At 45.2% G+C, this 15,402-nt stretch overlaps 2 protein-coding genes across 2 annotated transcripts in view; one reads left to right on the plus strand and one right to left on the minus strand.

Moving 5' to 3' along the window:
* Positions 1-352: 352 nt before the first annotated feature.
* LOC135507764 (thioredoxin-related transmembrane protein 2-B) lies at positions 353-9,623 on the plus strand. The gene is made up of 8 exons (XM_064927394.1): positions 353-705; positions 1,348-1,408; positions 2,567-2,680; positions 4,568-4,644; positions 4,930-5,036; positions 6,383-6,448; positions 6,596-6,725; positions 8,019-9,623. The coding sequence occupies exons 1-8, from the start codon at positions 517-519 to the stop codon at positions 8,196-8,198; spliced, it is 924 nt and encodes a 307-aa protein (XP_064783466.1). The 5' UTR covers positions 353-516; the 3' UTR covers positions 8,199-9,623.
* Positions 9,624-10,049: 426 nt separating this feature from the next.
* Positions 10,050-15,402, minus strand: part of LOC135507763 (palmitoyltransferase ZDHHC5-A-like) — a 57,176-nt gene continuing 51,823 nt past the window's right edge. The window contains exons 11-12 of the mRNA XM_064927393.1: positions 13,321-14,357; positions 10,050-12,332 (exon numbers count right to left, since the gene is read on the minus strand). Coding sequence (XP_064783465.1) covers positions 12,104-12,332; positions 13,321-14,357 — 1,266 coding nt within the window. The 3' untranslated portion in view covers positions 10,050-12,103. The remainder of the gene's footprint in view (positions 12,333-13,320; positions 14,358-15,402) is intronic.

Here is a 15,402-nt window from a genome sequence, read left to right on the forward strand (position 1 = left end):
TTTAAAAACAAATACACTTAGACTTTTACTCAAGTAGCATTTTACTGGCTGACTTTTACTTGAGTAACTTTCTATTAAGGTATCAATACTTTTACTCAAGTATGACTTTGGGTAGTTTTCCCACCACTGGGGGAGTCAGTAGGCAGTCGCCTCCACTGTCGGCTGTAGGGTTGAACAAGCCCTGTACGTACAAAGTATTTCCAAAAAGGCAATTTTTTCCCCATATGAAGAAACGGGAGGAGCCTGGTCTTTCATTAGTCCTTCCTCTTTTGCAAAATGTATACCAATCATCGTTCCTTTGATTTTTTTCAACTGGCCAATCACCAGCATTTCACAAAGGAGGCGGGACCATTTCCAAGGATTCGTCCGCAGTGACCTCCGCACCATCCTTCCTCCCCTTTAATTTGCATTGGCCGACTGGAAATCTATCCTGCGAGTCGCATCACGACGAGTTTCGCATTGCTCCAGGCGGCCTCATCTTCTCCGGCTATTTTATTTGTATATCTAAATTAGAAAATGGCGTTGCTAACACCACTCCTCGCATTCCTCTACCACTTGCCGCAGGTGTACAAGTGGCTGCTAAAGCCATACTATGTCGCGTCTCTGTTCATGTCAATCGGGTTTCTCATGATCCGTAAGACGCCAGGCATCTGCGAACATCTTTCGACACAACGAGAGGATGGCAATCCCTGCGATTTTGACTGGGTCAGTATTGGATGGTGTAACAAATTGGGATTGAAAAATATAGAGATACGTTAGATTGACAACGAGCTAGTTAACGTAGCCATCCTATGCTAAATGTGATGACAGAGTGGGGTGTTCCGTTAGCTATCTGACGCTAGCTACATAAATGGCCATTGCAATCCGATGGGAGTTGGCCTGGGTTCGACATTGAAAAGTGATATAGACTGTAACCCGAACCGAGATCGGAAAGTAGCAGGCAGGTGATGAGACAGAACCGCGCAAAGGGTGAATATACTGGGGAGTTAGCAGGTGCGAACCTCCTCTGATACTAGGCTACTAGGGCCTTGATTTTTTTTTTCGGGCAGAAAGTGCCATTGCCACCATGAGTGCATGCACCAAAACCACCCCAAAAACAACAGGATGACACCGGCAATGCTGGAGTTAGTGGCAGGCCTTGTTTAGCCTCCTAGCTAGTACTGGAGCCGCAGGTAGCCTAGTGGTTACAGCGTTGGGCCAGTAACCGGAAGGTTGCTGGATCGAATCCCGAGCTCACAAGGTGGATGCATTCAGACTGCATTCACCCTTTGCGCGGTTCTGTCTCATCTCCTGCCTGCTACTTACCTTTTATAAACTGTATGTTTACTCTGTTATCATGTTCCACAGAGAGAAGTGGAGATTCTTATGTTCCTCAGTGCCATCGTCATGATGAAAAACAGAAGAGCTAGTAAGTATCAGCCCTGAACCAGGTTAATCATTAGCAGAGTTGTACCCACCTGTGTTTAACCATTAGAAAACTGCCCCCTCTCCCATCACTAGCCACATAGGGTTTTAGAGTTTATTAGTCACATGCACAGGGTCACATTCAGCAGCCTGATGGTCTGGGGGTAGATGCTATTGGTCGTCAGTTTTTTTGCCATGATGGAAGTGGGGAGAACAGAGTGTGGCTTGGGTGGCTGAGGTCATAAACCCTGCATATTTCTACAATTTATCTTCTTAAAATCTGATTTTAACCTTAACCACGTTGCCAACCTTATGCCTATCCCTAAACTTAAATGAAGAACAAAAAAAAGCTAATTTTAATGTTTATGATATAGACAATTTTGAAGCTGTTGTATCTATTGGAAACAGCTCCTCAGTTGGAGCTATGGGTCTCCTTCAGCAGGCAGACATTTTTGTTTTACATGATGGTTACCATTTCAGTAAAACAAGAAGTACCCACACACATTGCTAGCGAAGTTTCACCTTTGTATCCACAAGGATAACATTTCAGACCAACTTTGTCTGAACAACTCTTTTAGTGTAAAGCTAACGTTTTTTCGTTTGTTCTGGGTTACTGCTGTATATTGATGTTATTGTTGTAGGTATTCAACCAATCTGCTATGGCAAATGTCTTGTCCACACAGCCCTATTTAAATGAATAGTTTAGTGTTGTAAACGGACTGTTTTAATAGATCGTTCATAGGAAGAAATGTCTGTTGACCTTGTGATGTTTACGTTACGTTAGCCCTGTTGTTGGCACTCCCTTGGTCTTTCATCTGCCTGTCTCTCCCTCCTCCCTAAAGTGAATCCCTCACTTGTTAGGCCTCAACTACAAACTGTCCCTCTGTCTCAGACTCCAAATAGTTTCTACACTAATCACTTTTTTTTCACATCACTCCTTTATCACTCTATGGTTTTACAAAACTGTTTGTTCTAGTCTTCTATTCCCATCTGTTCTCTCTCAATGTTATTGCTCTTTGTCAATGTTATCATCTTTGTTTCCTCTTCCCCACGTGCACTATTGTCCTCAACCTTCAAATTGTCCGTATTCTATGCAATAGAATTGCATAGAACTGTTGTTTTACTCGATTTAACCCCACCTCTCCATCTCTCGTTGTCTCAGTAACGGTGGAACAGCATGTGGGGAACATCATTCTGTTCAGTAAGGTGGCCAACGTTATCCTCTTCTTCAGACTGGACATCCGCATGGGCCTGCTCTACCTCACCCTCTGCATCGGTCAGTACACACACTTGTACTACACAAGGTGTGCATACATACACACTTTGTTTATACATACACACACATACAGTTGAAGTCTGAAGTTTAACATACCCTTAGGTTGGAGTCATTAAAACTCGTTTTTCTACCACTCCACAAATTTCTTGTTAACAAACTATAGTTTTGGCAAGTCGACTTTGTTCATGACACAAGTAATTTTTCCAACAATTGGTTACAGACAGATTATTTCACTTATAATTCACTGTATCACAATTCCAGTGTGTCAGATGTTTACATACATTAAGTTGACTGTACCTTTAAACAGCTTGGAAAATTCCAGGAAATTATGTCATGGTTTTAGAAGCTTCTGATAGGCTAATTGACATCATCTGAGTCAATTGGAGGTGTAGCTGATGTATTTCAAGGCCTACCTTCAAACTCAGTGCCTCTTTGCTTGACATCATAGGAAAATCAAAAGAAATCAGCCAAGACCTCAGAAAAAAAATTGTTGACCTCCACAAGTCTGGTTCATCCTTGGGAGCAATTTCCAAACATGTGAAGGTACCACGTTTATCTGTACAAACAATAGTATGCAAGTATAAACACCATGGGACCATGCAGCTGTCATACCGCTCAGGAAGGAGACACGTTCTGTCTCCTAGAGATTAAAGTATAAATCAATCCCGGGAACAACAGCAAAGGACCTTCTGAAGATGCTGGAGGAAACGGGTACAAAGTATTTGTAAGTCGCTCTGGATAAGAGCGTCTGCTAAATGACTTAAATGTAAATGTATCTGTATCCACAGTAAAACGAGTCCTATAGCAACATAACCTGAAAGGCTGCTCAGCTAGGAAGAATCCACTGCTCCAAAACCACCATAAAAAAACAGACTACGGTTTGCAACTGCACATGGGGACAAAGATTGTACTTTTTTTGTCCTCTTGTCTGATGAAGCAAAAATATAACTGTTTGGCCATAATGACCATTATGTTTAGAGGAAAAAGGGGGAGGCTTCCAAGCCAAAGAATACCATCCCAACTGTGAATGAAGCACAGGGGTGGCAGCATCATGTTGTGGGGGTGCTTTGCTGCAGGAGGGACTGGTGGACTTCACAAAATAGATGGCATCATGAGGAATGGAAATTATGTGGACTTATTGAAGCAACATCTCAAGACATCAAGTTAAAGCTTGGTTACATAATGGGTCTTCCAAATAGACAATGGCCCCAAGCATACTTCCAAAGTTGTGGCAAAATGGCTTAAGGGCAACAAAGTCAAGGTATTGGAGTGGCCATCACAAAGCCCTGACCTCAATCCTATAGAACATTTGTGGGCAGAACTGAAAAGCAAGGAGGCCTATAAACCTGACTCCGTTACACCAGCTCTGTCAGGAGGAATGGGCCAAAATTCACCCAATTTATTGTGGGAAGCTTGTGGAAGGCTAGCCAAAATGTTTGACCCAAGTTAATGAAACAATTTAAAGGCAATGCTACCAAATACTAATTGAGTGTATGTGAACTTCTGACCCCCTGGGAATGTGATGAAAGAAATAAAAGCTGAAATAATTAATTCTCTCTACTATTATTCTGACATTTCACATTCTTAAAATAACGTGGTGATCCTAACTGACCTAAGACAGGGATTTTTTTACAAGGATTAAATTGTCAGGAATTGTGAAACTGAGTTTAAATGAATTTGGCGAAGGTGTATGTAAACTTCCGACTTCAACTGTACATACATGGATACACACACACACACACACTCCTCTACTGTTGTGGTAATTAATTAAACCGGTAAATGCCTGGTTAGATAACATGACCTATAACCTGATGACCCCTCATTCGGCCCTCTGATTGGCTCGTTACCCATCCTTCTGCTCACTGACTGGCTGATTTTGTGTTCCAGTGTTCCTGATGACCTGTAAGCCTCCTCTCTACATGGGCCCAGAGTACATCAAGTACTTCAGTGACAAGACCATAGACGTGAGTACCATAGAGTACCTCTTAAGGCTCTACTGTAACGGACCATATTACCATTGCCATAGTAATGATGTGTTATAGAGAGAAAATAGCACAGATGGGTGTATCACAAATCATACTTTCACATGATCGCAGAAGATGACACCAGTTAGATTGTTATTGACATTTCAGTTGAAAGTGTGTTTTTATCATGTCATTTCAAAATGGACACACGGAGCACATTTTCTATCGATTGAAATGTAACGTTTAGTGAAATCGATGGCTGACTTGTGGCCCCGGGGTTTGCAGGACGAGTTGGAGAGGGACAATAGAGTGACGTGGATCGTCGAGTTCTTCGCGAACTGGTCCCCAGAGTGTCAGTCCTTTGCCGCCGTCTACGCAGACCTCTCCCTCAAGTAAGACGACAACTAATCTTCACTCTACACGACAAAAGCTGCCATTTTAATGCATTGCGTCATAAATCCTTGGCTTCAATCTACTATCCTCTCCTGAATTGTGTCACAACAGACCATCTCATATGTCCCTATTAGGCCAGACAAAATTGATTCACTGTTTAATGGATCCCCCCCCTCAGAAAAGTGAGGCGAGCGAGCAGAATAAAATAATTAAATGACATTAAGTGGTTATAAGCAATAACAATACTTTGCCACCGTGTCCTAGGCACTTTGTGCAGGCTCTAGGCTTCAAGAGTTAGATTATTCCATGGGAAAACCTACACTATTGTTTTTCTTTCAAATAATGCAGATAGTGTCATAACCATGAGAAATGAAACGCGATGGGAGGTATTGCTTGTGACAGTTTCATTATTCCTGATTTAAAAAAAAAAGTGCAATCCAATCTTGTAATTTAATGTGATGAATAGGGTAATAGAGTGGACTATTTAAAAAAATGTTGACATGTAATAATGAGTTCATTACCTGAATGCATCTCTATAGCCTATAGGCGCTAACAAAATATCCATACTAATATGAGTAGGCCTTGTAGAAAGAGGGTCTGCCTAATGAACGTAGCATTGGAAACAAATACATAAGTCCAGCCATAGACTATAGCCTATCATCATCAAAATGGAAAAAATGTCATTTATAACATGCCCAATTAGATGCATCTAAATCTATGTCGATCAAGCTTGGTCAAATTTGAGCCCAGTAACTTCGCTCACCGCATCCTCCTTCGACTGTCTCGTCTGGCGGCCACGAAAACCCCCGACACGATGTGTGTGCGTGCCACTGGCGAGATACTTTGCTCAGCGTCCTAGCTGTTCCTCGGTGGCGCGTCATCGCTTCAAACGTATTCCGTCTCGGTTGGCCTACTACTACTGGTGGTACCCGGATAAAATATAAGTTATGAATTGCATGTCAACATACAGCCGAGTTCAATGACGTTTCGTCTATTAAATCGCTACGAAATAGATGTGAAAGTGGTGCGTTAACCATGAATTTAACCAACTGTTTGTTTATAATGAGGGACGTCCCACGTTTTAACCTGGACACATGAATTGGATGAATTGGCACTGGCTTCAGCCATGACGGAATGAGAGAGAAATGAAACATCTGCACGTCGCCTGCAGGTGCCAGCGTGTGCGTTTCACTGTCCAACCCGAGGCTCGAACATAATCTGAACGTTTGTTCTCTTGCGCATCAACTTGGGAGAACAAACAAAGCTCCCACATGTCAGTGGTAATGGTGGTAATGCTATTGCTGTGTTTGTTGGGAAATTGATGGGTTTTCTCTCATGGTTACAGGTATAACTGTGCTGGGCTCAAGTTTGGGAAGGTGGACATCGGGCGGTATGGAGACGTGTCTAAGAAGTAGGTCCCTTTTCTCATTCGCCCTCTTTCCTCCTCCTCTGCGGGTAGATTATATTTTTTTTAGTGAAGTAGCGTTCTGATTGGACGGCTATGATTTGAAACACTGTTTTTCTTAATAGCTTCCCTTCCTCCATCCCTCTTATCCAGGTACAAGGTGAGTACCTCTCCCCTCTCCAAGCAGCTGCCCTCGCTGGTGCTGTTCCAGGGGGGCAAGGAGGTGATGAGACGCCCCCAGGTGGACAAGAAGTGTAGGGCCGTGTCCTGGAGCTTCACTGAGGTGAGACGAGTGGCTTCAGAGCAGAACACACACACACCAGGGTCTCCGTTAGCTGATAATGGCAGTGTTTTAGCCAATAAAAAAAAAAAAAAGGTAAATGAATAGAAAAGCAGATTAATAAAATTGTCACCAGAGGGAAAAATCCCATTGCGAAATAATTATTTTTAGCCTATTCATTGATGGAAATACCAGTAGACTGGGCATACTTCTAAGTTAATTTGCATAACTTGGTGTACAGTATATTCATTGTGTATTTTATCACATGCGTATAGGATGCAGAGCCTTTGAGTTGAAAAATCTGTCGGACACGGCGAGAGCTGCTGCCACAGCATCTCAAACAGCGAATGCATAAATGGGCAATGGAAGGTCGTGCTTTTAAGTGCGTCGCACACCACTTTGCAATAAGCTGGAGGCAGTATGCATTTTTTTGAAAACGTATGCTTAATCGAAACCTGAACACTTTAATGCATATTGAGGCATGTCTGACCTTGCTTCAAAAGTAGCCTAGTCAAAGTCAGACCATATTTGTGGAGGCAATTATTTTATATCAACATTCTTTCATTGACCAGTAGCCAAAGGCAAAATCCTGGTCGTGTTAGCAACCCAAAGCTAGTTGTTGGATATTAGATCCCCCTCCCCCCTTTCTACATTTTTCCATCTCCGTCACATGAAACGGTGCGGTGCCCTTTTGACGACTGTGTTTTCCCCTCTAATTGCATTGTGGAACAAGCATTTGTGTGGAAATGCCTCGTGTGCATCGCTGCGCTTCAAATGTAAAGAAATATAATAGTTGATCAACGTTTTGTGCCAAACGTTCTGATCAGTTGCATCGGACTCATTGCTTAAACTTAGCCTAGGCTTACTGGTTGTATGAATTTGGGATCTTACTGTCCCCGAGTCTGTTTTGGAATAGGTTAATTCTTTCTCGACAAGGTGATTTTTAATAGAATAGGTCAACTTTTCTGCTATGCGGGACAGTAGCTTGACGTAGGCTAGTGATTCTGCTGTTCGTTACCCGTCTCTCTGTCGTTCTAACATCCTCAGTGCCCATCAGAATTCGGGTAAGAAGGACCTCTCGTGGCGTCTTCAACTTGCATGTTCTGTTAATATGAACGACCATATTCAAAATGTGATTTCTGTCTTTTCTGAGCGCCGCGTGTGGACGGTGAAGCACCCAATGGATATACGTCCCGTCAATTTCTCAAATGTCCTGTAAATGGAAATAATGCTGCCGGTTTAAATGTCCGGGAACTCTGACATGCACACGCTCTCTTTCTCTCTCGCTCTCAACAGGAGAACATCATCCGGGAGTTCAACCTGAACGAGCTCTACCAGAAGTCCAAGAAACTCAACAAATCCAAGGGAGAACGGGGCGACAAGATCAACGAATCCCAGTTCCCACCCGTGCCCGAAGAGGAGGAGCCCGAGGTCGACGCCCAGGAGGAGGAGACGGAGACCAAGAAGGACAAATAGAATTGTCGGGGTTCGCGGCCTCTGAAGAACGGCGTGGCGTCTCAATGGGACTAGGTGGCGTTATGCTGATGCCGGAGGGGGTGTGCTGTTTGATCGAGGGAACAAACATGATTGTTATGAGTCCTTTTTATTGTTTTGCTATATACTGTATGCAACAAGATTTGAGTTGCAAAATAATTGTATTATGATGATTAACTCAATATTAACTCATTTAAATCTACACTGTACGGTTCGATTTTTTACGTCTCTCCATCGCACTTATGACAGTTATGTTGATCTTTCCACCAGTTCCCTGGAGGACCTCTATGCTCATCATTGGGTGCGTCCCAAATGGCATTCTATTATCTAATACAGTGCAATACTACAAAGTAGTGCACTAATATAGGGAAAAGGGTGTACTTTATGACTTAAACAATTTTAGTGCATTTGATTTGGGCTTAATCTTGGCAAACTACAACGATACACTCCGTTCATAGTGTTTCACTCGATTTAGAACTTTGTCCCATTTGGGATATGAGAGTGAATTTACACTCTGTCCAGGCCATGCTTGGTGTGGCCAAATTGCGTGCACCCATTGAACGGAAGTTACTTTGGCTTTTGTTCGGAAGTGGCAACCGATTCCCTTTTGTAGTGCACTAGTCAAGTAGTGATATGGTGCCATTGATCTGGCAATGTTTCATATTGGACCAACGCGCCAGGCATTGGCTCAAATGTCTCCTTCATTAGCAAATTGCTGTCAAAGGCTCTTTGCTGCATGTCTACTCTATTGGCTAAGCCATGGTCAAACATTTCACGCCATCTACCTACCTCCAACTGGGTCCATAATGATAAGGTAGGGGGTGTGTGTGTATATATGAACCACGGCCTCTGTCCCAAAATGCTGTCTTTGAGAGGGAATTTAGAAAAAGATATTAGCAAGTGTTTTTGTTTGTTTTTTTCCTTCCATAAGTGGTTTGTGAGTTATTTTGTCACCTCATCATAGTTTTCAGTTCAAGATGATGCTGAAGGGAAAGATGAGGATGGAGAGCGTTTGGCTATTAATGCTAATTCCATGTGAGAACTGGACCAGTGTTTTTTTGTTGTCCTGGCAATAGGTAGAATTACATTTTTACTTTCAAAAGATCCCATTTCAGGGCTGGCTTCTGTCTAAACACTTTTTTTTAACTCAGTTGTCATTTTGTGAATTGTTGACTAAACACATTTTTACACCAGTGCAGAGAGAATTGTGTAAATTGAGGTGAAGTAGCAGAACATTTGACCCGTTTGACATTCCCTTGGTTACTGTAGAATCCTGCTGTCTCCACGTTGCGTTCAGAATGTGTCGATTGATTCTGTGTAAGTGTGAATCTGCCTCCTGCTTGATATGGAAACCCCTAGGGGCGTCTGACTTTTTTTTAATGCAATAAAAGTACATTATTAAATTCAGTCTAATTTACATTTTAAATCGCGCAACAGTAATATAATCACATAAGCGTCTTTGTAACATGAACGTTATGGTGCCACCGGGTGGCTTAAATCACAACCTGCATTTTGGCACCACCTGATACATTGTGGTAGTGACGGCATTTAAGAGTTACGGAGAGACATGAAGCTTTGAGCTCCATCAGTGGCGGTTTCCTCTCAACCCCACACTCAATCTCTGCCCCCACTATATATTGTGTGGAAGAAATGTTGTGAGGTGCATGAAAATCTACTGTAACTGACCGATTTAAGTAACCTTACATTATCTATTCATAACCGCTGTGGAAACCTGCGGTCCAGCTCAAAGTTCTACTCTGAATGTGTCGTAAGTAGCCTGTGTTCTGCATTACCAGACAAACTTCAACTACAAGCAGAACAAAGCACACTGCCTTTGGATTTAAATACTTTATTATCAATGCTCAAACACACACTCACAGACGCACACGCCCACACACAGCTATATAGTACATATCTTTTCATTTATTTTTATTTCAAAACTCCCGGGCTCGTACTTGTCTAAACATCGTCTGCAAGGGCATTGGCTGTTCCTGATGGCAGTCAAACGTCTTTACCTTATTGGGCGACGTGCTCATTTAGTCATTCTACGCTCCTGACTGGTCAAACAAATTGTCGGTTTATAGCAATGCCCTGTAAATTGTCCTAAAAATCTTGCAAAGGAAAGTAAAAAATAAATATAAAAAGGATGTTACTGACTTTTTTTTCAGCTGTTCATCTCATTGGTTTAACCGTTAACGAATAAAAGAGTAGGCTGAAATGAATCTCTTGCTCTCTACGGATTGGTCACGGCAAAGCATGTGACCCTCGCTAGTTTCCAGATAGGTCAGCTAGTGGCAACCGGAGACGTCATTATCTCGATCAATAAAACGAAACATTGGTTGTGTGTGTTTTGGCTCCCTATTCCTTATAGGTCCTGGTCAAAAGTGGTGCACTATATAGTGAATAGGGTGCCATTTCAGACAAATTATTACAAAGCTCAGAAGGTACAACGATAACTTGTCTCTGAAATATGCCCCACGAGAAGTCGAGTGGTTTACTGTGTATCAAAGGACTTTAAAATGCTACATCGCCTTTTATCATATACATTGGTTCCCATTAGCTGAACCATATAACATTGTCCAGCTACTCTCTTTGGCTGAAGACTCAAAACTCAGCCTCAGATTGGCTGGTGCAGCCATCAATACAACTGAGCCGCGCTCGAGCGCTAATTCGGGAACTAGGAAACTGACATTTTCGACTTGCTAACTGGTTAAACGCGGCACTTGTTAGCCAGTTAGAAATGTCCAAGTTGTCCAAATGTCCAACAGTTTTCCCCTGTTTTGGTTACAATTCTGAAATTAACAAAAACCAGAAAAACCCTATCAGGCCATTCAAAAAAATCTTGATCTTATCAACATATATATATATATATATATATGAGAAATTCATATAAAATAACATTTTGAAATTAAATATGTAAAATAAAAAACACTTCTCGCCTTGATTTTCAAGGCCATTGCTCCAAGGTTTGTTTAGAAAAGGCCGCTCCATCTTTAAAAGTACAGACCCAGCGATATATATATTTTTTAACCATTCCATTGGTCCTTAAGTGAAATCTCCACCCACCCGGGGCACTGAGCCGGGCAAAACAAACTCCACCAATGACCCTGCCGTCTACTACAGTTTAGCATCTCCATTTCGGATTGGTCGAGAGAGAATGGCAGCGAGATCACTAGCCAATCACAGTGGTCAATAGTGGCCAGAGCGTGCCGCTGTAACCTTTAAATGCCACTGATTGGAGGAAATCACCATAAATTCCAAACCATATAATTCTGTACAGATAATTAATCATTACACATTTATGAATGAAAGTACATTTCTTTTCTTTAAAAAAAGGACTGGACAGGCAGCCCAATTAAGATATATTTTGCTCAATCAGATCCTTTTACATCAGCTCTTTTTCAGAGCTGATCTGATTGGTAAAAAAAAGAAGATCAGAATCCAGCTGCCTGTGTAAACGCAGCCATATTGATCTTCCTTGTTTTATCCAATAAAAGGCAAACCTAGTCATAACTGTCACTCAATCATTCCCACAGAGTTCAACCCGCCCAGAAATTGGTGGATTGTCAAAGAGTCCCGCCTCTTAAGGGGTATAATTGGATCCCTTGGCCCATACGCCCACCATGTCATAATGGTGCATTGTGTTCTTGAATGTGACTGGTTAAACAACTTCCTCCTGATTAGTTCTGTAGTTCCTTGACTGGAGGTCTCTGAACGAGAGAGGAAGTCCGGAGTCCATCGCATTTGGAAGAAGAGCAACTTTTAAAACGTCTGTTCATTAAAAGCTTTCCTCTCTCCTGAAGGGTCCGAGAGGCAGAAATATCATCAGTCCATCTCTGACCCCTCCAACGCCTGACACCATTAGTCGGAGTGGCCGCCCGTCAAACTCAGACTGAAATCTCATAGGTGGTCCCGCCGACGCCCGTCACCTTCTTCACCCCGCCCCCCAGCTTGTGGGCGGGGCTCTGGGTGTTTCCAGGGCTGGGATAGGCCTGTCCGGGGCGAGTGGACATGCTGATTGGGTGAGAGGGGGAGGAAGGGGTGGAGCCTGAGGAGGAAAGGGAGGACCTGGGCTGCCCGTTCGTCCGGCTGAGCAACTTCATCTGAATCTCGTCCCTGGATAGAGAGAACGAGAGATGGGAGGGAAAGAAGGATTAGTTAAGACGTTGGAGAGAAAGAGCACACACTCGTAGTGTGTGTACTAAATGGCACCCTATCCCCTATATAGTGTACTACTTTTCACCAGGGCCCCCCAAAAAAGCCCCTATTCACTATAGGGAATAGTGTGCCATTGTGGAAGCATTCATAATCAATCAATAGGATATGTCCACATCATGCAGGGGTGACCAAGGGCTGGTACATTACAGGTATCGTCCACTGTAATCCTATAGTCAAACAGAGGGACTTCATGCTGGACAACGGTAACACACACACGGAGGAAGATGAAACACATCCACAACTACATCGATAACACAACCACGATCAACGGAGGACAAAATGCACTTTGAGACGAAAGAAAACATGGACTGCCTGCATCCCTCGGTTCCCTAAATGCTGCGCCTTCGGACCAGAAACTGGTCAACGGTAGTACACCATATAGGGAATAGCAAGTCATTGCATAATATGTCATGTATTGTGACACAGCAACATGTTTCATGGCAGAGACCTGGACAGTCTTTACACCCGTCACATAACAAAGGGAACCAGGACAGGTGATGGGGAGAGGCAGTAAGGGACAGACAACGACTAAATGGAACAACTGCAGTAGCTGGAAACAGACCGTTTCCAAGACAAAACGGGCGCGTACCAAATGGCAACATATTCCCTAGAGTGCACTACTTCTCACCAGAGCCGCGGTCAAAAGTAGTGCACTCCATAGGCAATAAGGTGCCATTTGGAACTGAAAAAGAAAGAAAAGAAAACAGAAGCAGTGAAGAGAAGAAGCACCGACTCTACAGACGAGTGGAAAACAGACAACAGGGGGGGGGAGGTAAAGGAACTCACAGGAGCCTGGGAGGAGGAGGAAGAAGAGGAGGAAGAGAAGGAGGAGAAGAAGGAGGCAGCGGGCTGCAGTCAGTCAGTGAAGAGCAGAGCCGTTACTCACTTAGGTGCCTGGATCCCGCCCCCCCCTCCCCCTCCCCCTCCGGCCGACGCCTTGCGCACCATCCGGTACTGCATCTCCGCCGCCGCCGCCGAAGAGTACGACAGAGACTTCCCCAGCGGCGGGGGGTGGGGGGAGCGCGGGGGGTGTGTGGAGGGGGCCAGGGGGGTGTCCGTGGACCGGGTGCGGTACGGGTAGTGGTGGGGGGCGGCCGAGTCGGACAGGAGCGGGGGCCGGGAGAAGCGGGGGGGTCTGGAGCTGTGGCTGCTGTGGTGGTGGTGGTGTGGGTGGGGGGGTTGGGGGGCCGAGGAGGAGGGAGGGGGCTGAGAGTGGTGGGAGTGGGAGTGCGATTCCTGGAGGAGTCGCTCCCTCTCAGGGGGAGGAGGGGGGGAGGAGGAGGTGCGGAGATAGTGAGCGCGGTGTGGGGAGGAAAGGAGGGCTACGGAAGAGGCGGAGGGCTGGTGGAGCTCTGCGTCTCTCTGCTGGCTGAGTTGGGCCGACAGGTAGGGGGAGGAGTAGCCCAGGACGGGGGGCGGGGCGGGGGTACGGTGGCGCCCAGGCGACATGTCGGGTGCGGCTGACTCAAAGTCGGGGCTCTCGGAGGGCGTGAGCAGACTGTCATACGATAGGCTGCCATTGCGCGGAGGAGGCGTCTGATTGGCCAGGCTCTTATAGCTCGTGGAGGTCGTAGCCTCGGAGATGTGGGCCGCATTGTGGGCGGAGCCAGAACGCACGCTGGAAGAACGGGAAGCCCCTCCCCCTCCACCGGAAGATAGAACCGTTGGGTCTGAAAAGGAGGGGTAGGAACGTCCCCCGAGGGAGTAACCGGGGATACCGCCACCCCCTGACCCTGGTGCCCCCCCTACTGACCCCCCTCCTCCGGGTCTGTCTCCACCTCCTCCCAATCCTCCTCCCAATCCTCCTCCCCCTCTCTCCCCTGGGGCCTCTCTCCCATCCAGGCTGGGTTCAGAGCGGAAGCCAGGCTGCTGGCTGGACTGGAGCAGAGAAGACGACTCCTTTAGACTGTCCCCTCGACTCATCTGGTGGGGAGAGAGAGAGAGAGACACAGAGAAAGAAAGAGAGACACAGAGAAAGAAAGAGAGACACAGAGAGAGAGAGACAGAGAAAGAGAGACAGAAAGAGAGAGAGAAAGAGAGAGACAGAAAGAGAGAGACAGAGAGAGAGATACACAGAGAGAGAGACACAGAGATAGACACACAGAGAGAGACACAGAGAGAGACACACAGAGAGAGAGAGAGAGAGAGAAAGAGACACACAGCGAGAGAGACACACAGCGAGAGAGACACACAGCGAGAGAGACACACAGCGAGAGAGAGAGAGAGAGAGAGAGAGAGAGAGAGAGAGAGAGAGAGAGAAAGAAAGAGACAGAGAGAGAGACAGAGAGAGACACGGAGTGAGAGAGAGACACAGGGAGTGAGAGAGAGAAAGACAGAGTGAGGTGGAGGGAGAGATGAAGAGAAAGAAGAGAGCCAGAGAGGAGGAGGAAGGGGGGGGGAGAGGGAGAGAAGATAAAGCCGTGTTAACTCTTTTCTTGTCATTGAATCCCACACTGGAAAGTGGAATGAGAATTGGATGTCCAAATGTACAGACAGCACTAGGCCACTACCAATAAAACCACAGTGGGAAAAACCAGGTTGAACAAGGGAACAACTCTTTCAGACCAGATGCACAGGCTTCACTATTCACTACACACAAGGGGTCTGCAAGGGGGAAGAATATAGGGACCTAGAGCTTTTAGAATGCCCACGTGGCTTCTGTTACAGTATGTTGTCTTTACAAAACACAGGACAGAAAATTGAACACACACACACAGTACATGTAGCCAGATGGCTGTGGGATGGGGGTTGGGGGGGGGGCGACATGTCTGCCCAGTGAAACAACAAGCTTGTGTCTCAAATGGCACCCTAGTCCACATTTAGTGCACTACTTTTGATCAGGGCTCTGGGGGGGGGGGGGGGGGGGGGGCATTTGTGACTCAGCCCTAAGAGCGAATTAAATGGAATGTGGTTGGGGCCCCGGCTAACAGATAACGCAATCAGAGTTAACAGAGCAAAACAACTATCT

The sequence above is a fragment of the Oncorhynchus masou genome, chromosome 21, assembly GCF_036934945.1.
Source record: "Oncorhynchus masou masou isolate Uvic2021 chromosome 21, UVic_Omas_1.1, whole genome shotgun sequence".
NCBI classification, from domain to species: Eukaryota; Metazoa; Chordata; class Actinopteri; order Salmoniformes; family Salmonidae; genus Oncorhynchus; species Oncorhynchus masou.

What these genes read in the sequence shown, in the direction of transcription:
- LOC135507764 (XM_064927394.1), top strand. Translation starts at nt 517, where the DNA reads ATGGCGTTGCTAACACCACTCCTCGCATTCCTCTACCACTTGCCGCAG. An exon ending in GATGAAAAACAGAAGAGCTA is followed by an intron (nt 1,409 to 2,566) that starts GTAAGTATCAGC and finishes TCGTTGTCTCAG; the next exon opens with TAACGGTGGAACAGCATGTG. An exon ending in TATGGAGACGTGTCTAAGAA is followed by an intron (nt 6,449 to 6,595) that starts GTAGGTCCCTTT and finishes CCTCTTATCCAG; the next exon opens with GTACAAGGTGAGTACCTCTC.